Consider the following 9,067-nt stretch of genomic DNA (forward strand, 5'->3'; position numbering starts at 1 on the left):
TCAGTTGAACCTCTAAAACAGCTTCAATAAGAACTTAAAAAATGTTTATAAAACTTCATAGTGTTTTTTTCGAAGTCCGTCTGAAAACTAATTTGGGCACTAGAGGGTAAATAGCACGGGCCGTGACATTCTTCTTCCGGGCTTCTTCGTCTTGATCTGACTGCTCCTTCTTCTTTGCCTTCAACGATTCAACATATCGGCTATGTGAAATGCGAGCATATTGGATCAACGACTTGGTGATATCAATTTCGTCTCCTCCACCGACATTCTGTACTGCTTTATGCACCAAGCGTTGCGCTACAAGTCTTTCTTCTTCTAGATTAATGACTACGCACTGCTAGTTCACGGAGGAACCTCGCTCCAACGTGGCATTGCCATGCGATAGAATCAAAATCTTCCTAAGGTTCTTGCCTGAACCATCTATCAGATCTCTACAAAAAGTATCAAGGCGCTTCTCGCTACGGCGGTAGGAAGTCAGCAACGTCTTTGTCGAATGCATACTAAATAGTTGTGAGTATTCTTGGCGACATCTATCAGTTACAGCTCCCAGAGATTATCTTTGTGAACCATTTGCTACAGACAAAATTTGAGCCATTTGGCAGCTAATTCCAGAGAGTGGTCAAGGTTGCTTTCAAGAGGAAGATGTATGAAAACAAAAACTGATATATGTACTGTAAGAAATAAGTTGAATATAGCGTCAGCCGGGGTGTGATTGTGCCATCCAGCCCGTGACTCGTCATCCATCTTCCCGGGTCAGAAGACTAGTCGACTTTTTTGGTTAAGTATTCGAGGAAACTAATTCAAGAAATTTTGGTCTTGTGATCGCCATGAGATGGCTGAAAAACAATGGATTTGTATGGCACAATCTCACCCCCACTGGCCCCATCTCACCCCGGCTCATAATGTTCAGTGAAATTCCCGGTTTTTTCCCGGTTCCAAACGATTCCAGGTTTTTTCCCGGTTCTCCCGGTTTTCCCGGTTGGGTGGCCACCCTGCTTATTGGGGATCCAAGACTTTTGAAGTTCGGTTTTGCTTGGGAAAAGCTTATTTTTTCTACATTTGTAGGGGCCCTCAAGAAAGACTAGCAATGCTATTCTTTTTGTCTATAAATGTTTCTCGAATGCTTGATGAAAGAATTTTTTCTTATTCTTAGATGATCAAGGAAACGCTAGAGAACGCTCCAGGATTTTATTCGACACTCTACAATGAATTATATGATAACAAAATACCGGATATTAACAAAATACGACAAATGACAAGAATTTTGTGTAACCGATGGTTTTATCAAAATATGATTGAACATCATAGGTAATCTTGTTAATAGATATCCGACAATGCATGAGAAGTGGAACTTGGCAAAATCCATACTGGGTACTTTCCCGCAATTAGAAGGCACAAGGCGGATGCCAGAGGCCCCGAAAGAGGTAATTGAATAAATTGGATTTGATGGGACACTATGTTTTTACAATTTACCGGTGAGCTTGCCAGATAGATATAGGCTGTTAGTAGGTTTTTTTTAAGTGCCTTGGTTCCTAATATCAAGCCGGTTAAAAAAGTCTCAGAAAAGTCTCACCAAAAGTCTCATCTTATTAGATTTTTTTTCACTATTTTTAAACCCAACACGTATGACAATGTTTTTTATCTAAGATGTTAATTTGCTCTTGAATTCACCTGTTGATTGATCCTTCATTTTTTTTCTTTGTTTAAGTCGGCGTTCTTCTGGAAAAATGGCGGTAATTTGAGAGGAGCGCACACAGGCCTCATCGAAACACGAACAAACAATATGAGAAAGGATCTTCCGCGAGAAAAACGGAAATTCACCCGCGATAAAGATTTAGTCATTATGGCAGCAGTTGATGACGACATTGTCGAAAAAGCAGAGCTATGTGCAGCGATAAGTGCGGTAACGGAAAATGTTAGGAGAATTGGAGAATTAATGGAATCTACTTTTTACTACCACAAATATCTCCTCACAACCAGAGCAACTTTTAGTGATATCATATCGGTGTTTCCGCATTTGCTGTCATTCGAAGGAGACATGGTGAGAAATAAGTACCTAATTAATTTGTTTCGGTTGTTGATGTTACAGGTTGCAAATTTGTTTTTGCACTTGAACTAATCTACTCACTTAACTGTTATTTTCTGTTCGTCATCAGCTCGCGTCTCATTCTACTTATTCTCTGTTGTGTGAAAAAGGTGCGTGGGTCTTCATGAAGCAAACAATATTCGTTTAACACTCGCACTATTTTCCGGAAAATACTGTCATAAGTTTTTACATATTTTTGCGTAAAGCTTATAGCGCTTGCCGAGCTAATATTGGTTTTATTTATAAAATTATTTTTTTATTTCATCGTAAAAATCAAGATATTTTTGGCGGTTACTCTCGCCTTCGTGAAAAAAAAAAACGATATACATATACATAGATGTTTTTTGCACACAATGCAAATGAAAAATATATCATTCTCCAGGATTCTTTCAAGTACAGTAACTGTTCGCTAACTGGGCGAAGAGCACTGGGAAGTTATTGAAATCGGTTCGCTAACTGGGATGTCATTTCAAACGTAAATAAACATCGAGGGGGATTCTGATGAACAGTACGCTAATGCTACTTCGAGCTACTTGCGATTAATCAAATATCTTAAATACCAATATAGTTCACTTACGTGAAAATATGAAGACAAATTGAAAATGACAGAAGCGTTAGTCACCTTTTCGACCGCTAGGTGCGCCACTTCTGATTTTGTTCTACACGACATGCGAAAAAGAGTAACTTTTGACAATAATATTACCCTAATGGGTACACTGAAAAAAATGCACATTTTATTGTGAAGTGGACTCGGCCGAATATTTTATAAAAATAAAGTTCGCCTATGTATGAGGCAATCCATGGGTGGTGTTCCACGGTTTGTACGATTGTCGACCTCCGACAATATTTTGAGTTGTAAAATGGCGACTTCCGGTGACTGGAAAACTGCCGAAAATGACCAAATACCACCTAATATGGGTGTTGTTTTTTTAACTAGAATCACGCTCAGAGGCCAGAAATTGTCTCCAAATGCCAGTTTGAAATCCGAGATGGCGACTTCCCGTATCTGAAAAACAGCGGCGAATGACCAAATATGGGTATTTCTGCGATTGTTATGATGCACTGAAGCCACAAATCGACCTCAGACAACATTTTGAATTGTAGATGGCGACTTCGTGATTGGGAAAGAAACGAAAATGACCAAATACCACCTAATATGGATGTTTATTTAACTAGAATGACGCTCAGAGGCCAGAAATTGTCTCTGAATACCATTTTGAAATCCGAGATGGCGACTTCCGGTTTCTGAGAAACAGCCGGATATGACCAAATACCACCCAACATGGGTGTTTCCGAAATCGTGATGATGCACTGAAACCACAAATCGACTTCAGACAACATTTTGAGTTGTAAAATGGCGACTTTTGGTGACTGGAAAACTGACGAAAATGACCCAAAAACAACCATATATGGGTGTTTCTTTAACCAAAATGATGCTCAGAGGCCAGAAATTGTCTCCAAATGCCGTTTTGAAATCCAATATGGCGACTTCCGGTTCCTAAGCAACAGTGGCAAAAGACCAAATAACACTCATTATGGGTATTTCCGTGATTTTTATGATGCACTGAAGCTACAAATCGACCTCAGACAACATTATGAATTGTAAAATGACGACTTCCGGTGAATGGGAAACTGCCGAAAATGACCAAATACCACCCAATATGGGTATTTCTTCAACCGGCCGATTTCCATCCAATATGAGATGCTTCGATACCAGAATGATACACAGTAGCTAGAATCGACCACAGACACCATTTTGAATTCTAAGATGGTGACTTCCGGTTTCTGGAAAACAGCTGAAAATGACTAAATAACACCTATTATTGGTGTTCCTTAAACCAGAATGACGCTCAGAGCAAGAAATTGTCTCCAAATGCCATTTTAAAATCCAGGGTGGTGACTTCCGGTTTCTGGAAAATAGCCGAAAGGGACCAAATACCACCCAATATGAGAGTTTCTTTAACCAGAATGATACATGGAGCTAAAAATTGACCTCAGACACCATTTTGAATTGTAAGATGGCAACTTCTGGGAAACAGCCGAATACTACTGCATATGAATATTTTCGTAATCGAAATAATGTGGACACCATCTTGAATTCGAAGATGACCACTTTCAGTTTCTGGAAAACAACGAAAATAACTGCATACCACCCAATAAGAGTGTTTTCGGAATAGAGGTGATGTACTAAAGGCAAAAGTCGAGGATGTTGTCATTCCGATAAAACCAATAATTTCAAACGATATAAACAAATCGCAAGAAATCAATGAATTTGGAATGTTGAAAATTATTAAATTGAACACAAAAATAGGCGGGACGAAGTTTGCCGGGTCAGCTAGTAAATACATAAATGTACTGGTTAAAGCAAAGCTGCAAGTGATGAATACGAAGATTAGAACTCGAGAGCAAAAAATTCGGAGGGATAAAAAAAAACAAAAAATACTTTCAAAACGAAGAAAACTAAACATTAAATAAACGTTTTTGCATAACAGTTGTTATCACTAATTATGTTTGTTTTGTTGAAAATCTTTTATATATAATATAATAAAGCTTTTAAACCAATTACAACATTATATGTATCCATACTTAAATTGGTAAATTGATAGAACATTCAAGTGTTATCTAAGCAGAAAGTTGCACAACAACCATATACGACTATTGACAACCATTGTGCGGTTTCACCTTTTACCTTTTCCACGAGGTAATTGAAATATTCATTTAATTGTACACTTCGTGGCCTGATTATTGAGCTTGAGCTTGACGGCCGCAAAATTCGTAATTGCTTCCCGTGATGGATCTGAGCTAGTAAAGTTACACAGGGAACCACGTATATAGCAACTTGGGATTAGTTTACCATTTACACGTCGTGGCCTGATTATTTGAATATTTCTTCTTCGTGCCTCGATAAGCGACATCTATTATATTATCAATATTTAACTCCCGGAATGGCGTTAGTTTCACATACAAACAATATACGCACGAAATCTACAACATATTTTTTTCTGTGAAAGTATGAAATTGAGTCAACTAAATCTAAAATTGAGTAAATTCAGTTTCGTGTGTGAGAATGTCACACGCTGACAGAAATTTAACAACAATGCACAGTGGTACAGTAAGGCAAATTAGGCTGACATGAATTTTTCGATGCGATTTTGTGGTTTTGAAGTAAATTTTTTTCTTAAGAACCTGTTTCTTGTATTTAGTTTATTTTTTATGTGCAAATGAAAATTAGGGGAAACTTATTTATTTGCAGAAATAAATGTATACATTGATCGGCACAGTTGTAGATCAACTAATTTTAAGCAACTTTCGGTATTTCTTCACAATATTTATACAATACTTGTTCTTTCGAATGATACCAAAAAATATTATGTATGTTTGCCCTAAACGGAGACATCAATTTTTTAAAAGGGCCTATTTTTAAAATAAAAATAGTGAAAACTCTTCATCTGTACAATATATCGACAATGTTTATTCGTCAAAATTGGCGTATTTTTGATTAAAGTTACCGAAGAAAACTTTGTTTTCAAATTTGAATTGAAGAAATAGAGCGAAAAGACTGTTTTTGGAAACCAAATTTAATGTCTACAAAAAAGTTTTTTGCAAAGTTACTTAGAATTAGTTGATCTACAAGATTGCCAAAGAATGTTTACAATTATTTATGCAAATAAAAACAAGTTAGTTTGTTTTTATTTCGTTGATTCTAGGACCACCCTAATTTTCATTTGCACATAAATAGAGGACTATGTATAAGAAACAACTTTTTACAAAAACTATGGCTTTAAACCGCAAACCAAAATCGCAACGAAAAGCTCATGTCCGCCTTAATTGCCTTACTATACCACTGTGCAATGAGTTTAGTTACCTTTTTCACCACAAGAGGGGGTGTTCCCTGTCTGTCTTCACGGAAATATATGGGAAATTCGAGAGTGAACTATATTGTTATGTTAAGATATTTGGATTAATATTAATATGTAATAGATACACTTCCTCGAGTTTTATGCTGGACGCATTGCAATGGCTTTCTGTGAAGCAAAGAGTATATTTTTTGACAATGGTGTTTCTATATAAGATTTTGAACAATATGCTGCCTCGCTATTTGTGTGATCGAATTGATAAAGGAAGTGATTTTCATAGGTACAACACTAGAAACGCGGATGATGCTAGAACACCATATTTTTTATACGGAAGATCACAGAACTCTCTGTTGTACAAAGGAATAAACTTTTTCAATTCGATGCCAAGACAAGTAAAACGTTCAGCAACAATGGCGGAGTTTAAAAGGCTTTGTATTTCACACATAAAGTCTGTCTTGTAGACAGATTATATAGAATTTCTTGTAAATTAATGACGAAGATTGTAAAATTTAAACTTTTTTTTTAATTTATTGGGTACATTAAGTTATTATGTTCATTGATGATGATGGATTTTTGTTTGAATATATTTATATAATAATTAATATTAGAGTTAAAAAAATGAGTCGGTTACACATGTTTGAGCCACGCGCGCGTAGACTGACATAGACAATCTGGATATTGAGTACATCAGGTTGAAACCCCTGAAATTGAAACAAAAAGCATAACGGGTTGATAAGTTGCTTTTTGGGTTGCTGTCACCTTTATTTTCTTAATTTATTTGCTTTTACGATTTAAAAAAAGGGTTCGGAGAAAAAAACTGAAAAGGCTTGGGTTTGCCTGTGGACTGTAGAGCTCGTTATCGGGAACTATAGTGTCATAGGATCTCTCTCGTAGTTCTGGATCGTTATCCAGAACCAATTCTGATTAGTTAACGCTCCTAAATGTTAGGTTCAATTCCTAACCAAGTCCAGATAATTTTCGGGTTGGAAACGTTCTGGATGAGCCTTGGATCAATGTTATTGAAAAATCGTTTATTTTTTATTTATTTTCAAATAATTGGTATTCTTTTGAAGGTTCACTATGTCTGTATTAATAACCAGTCCGTTATTTGTTTGTCAACTGGTTACATTGTATGACTCTATATAATATCTTACTTAGATAAATCGACCAGCTCAAACCGATGTAGGGGTATGAGGTGGGACCATCATCATCATCATCATCATCATCATCCATCATCATCACTGACACTGACGGTAATCACTGACTCACACTGACGGTAATCAACTATCTTGCTCTCTATTGAAAATAAACTGTAATCCTGCTATAGAATACGCGATAAAGAGTACAACTAAGGCTCATAGAACTGTTATCTATATATAAATTATATAATATGATAAATATCGATTGTGTCTGGTTTAATTCATCGAATAATAATCTTCTAACAATTTCCAATTTCGTGTTTTCAGGAAGATGAGTGGGCGGAGCTGCAGCACAAATCTGAAGGTCCAATTCTCATATGCATTGCAGAAATATTCAAAGCCGGTCGATACGTGATTATGATAGACGAAACACATCATGTCGAAATTGCTACCAGTGAGAAAGCAGTGGAAATTTTGAAGTAGAATACTTCTCTCAGGAAGTTCGGCTACATAGGGATGTGAAATGAAAATCTAAAACCGAAAAAAGTGAAAAATATGTCCAATTTCAAATGCTAATAAATCGGTTAGTATTCGATGGATTTCCTTCGTTCTTGCAGCAATAGATTGGAAAGTCTTTTAAGATTCTTCCCAAAAGAAGATAATTGTAATTTTATTATTCACACTATTGTACTATTGAAAATAGTCAAGCCTTGTCAAAACAAAAAATTCGACCTCTGATTGGTCGTTATATGATTGCTTCCCAAGCACGGTCGACAGAATCATATAGCTTGCAATTTTAAACATGCTATTTGGCCTATAAAAGAGCCTGTTTCAGTCGAAGCCGCTCATAATAGCTCTAGACAGCGACAACAGCAGTCATTCCTTAGCAGCAGCAGTAGCAGTGCAGTGGATACCAGCGATGGCGGAAAGCGGACACAGCTGTGGCGTAGCCAGACTTCCTGAAATCTCGCTCGCACAAAGAAGAGACAGTGTGCTTTGCGCTACAAGTCTCGTTTCTCATTCAGTCGCTACGTGCTGTGTGCAGCGTGCGAGCGAGGAAACTTACCATTCGTACGAGCCATGTCTCGTCACATGGGAATTTTTTGCGACGTACACGAAGATACCTCGTCTCTCAACTTAACGAGTGCAGTGCGACGCGTACTTGAGACAGCTTGCGTGCAAAATCTCGTGAGCTCGTCTCGCGAGCTTGCCTCGCATGTTGCTTCGCGCAAATGGTGCGAGAAGGAAATTGATTTTGCGCAGAAGGATACAGGCAGGGGATTTTATGTTTTTTTATTTACGGTGTTATAGCAGCATGCATCAAAACACCGTTAGAATTATCAATGATATAACCAATTTCATTTATTTATCAATTCAAAATTCTATGATTAATTCATCCGACTTTTGTTAACATGAATTAGGAACGTTTTGTTACTATACTTATTATGCTAACGGTACGAAAATGAGTAATATTTTTCTTTTCACCGCATGCAGAGTGTTACGTTGGTTAACAGAAGTGTTTCTTTCGTCGGTTCAGTGGCGTAGCTACGGTTTGGTGGGCCTGGTGCGGTAACAAAAACGTGGGCCCCAATGAAAATGACTGGGCAGGTTTTTCTTCCATAAAAGGAATTGAGACGAACAAAAAAACTTAGATTTTTCTACTTATTTATTTCGTTGTCCGCAAAATCAATAATTAGGCATTTAGATACTCACTTTCCGAGCCGTTTGGTTGGCAAAATCAAAAATTACAGATTTAAAATCAATGGAATCAGTGATTCCACGTTCGATTGATAAAATCACCACTTCGGCATCGTGTCATGCTTCAAGGGCTAACATCTCAACATATGTGTAAACGGGATAGATATCATCGCCTCTTTTCATACATCTTTTATTTTACTGCTGACAGCGGGCACAAATTAATTTGAGTCCAGGACGTCCAGGACATGAGTTCGTTGTCATTCACTGTTACTCGATATAGGGATGCC

The 9,067-nt window shown here is 37.2% G+C and overlaps 1 protein-coding gene across 1 annotated transcript; it reads left to right on the top strand.

The window, feature by feature from the left end:
• Nucleotides 1-424: 424 nt before the first annotated feature.
• LOC129718622 (uncharacterized) lies at nt 425-7,691 on the top strand. Its single transcript, XM_055669558.1, has 4 exons — nt 425-510; nt 1,154-1,424; nt 1,709-2,041; nt 7,410-7,691. Exons 2-4 carry the CDS (start codon nt 1,335-1,337, stop codon nt 7,563-7,565), a joined length of 579 nt encoding a protein of 192 aa, XP_055525533.1. The 5' UTR covers nt 425-510; nt 1,154-1,334; the 3' UTR covers nt 7,566-7,691.
• The last annotated feature ends 1,376 nt before the right edge of the window (nt 7,692-9,067 follow it).

This window comes from Wyeomyia smithii, chromosome 1 (genome assembly GCF_029784165.1).
Source record: "Wyeomyia smithii strain HCP4-BCI-WySm-NY-G18 chromosome 1, ASM2978416v1, whole genome shotgun sequence".
In the NCBI taxonomy this organism is placed as follows: Eukaryota; Metazoa; Arthropoda; class Insecta; order Diptera; family Culicidae; genus Wyeomyia; species Wyeomyia smithii.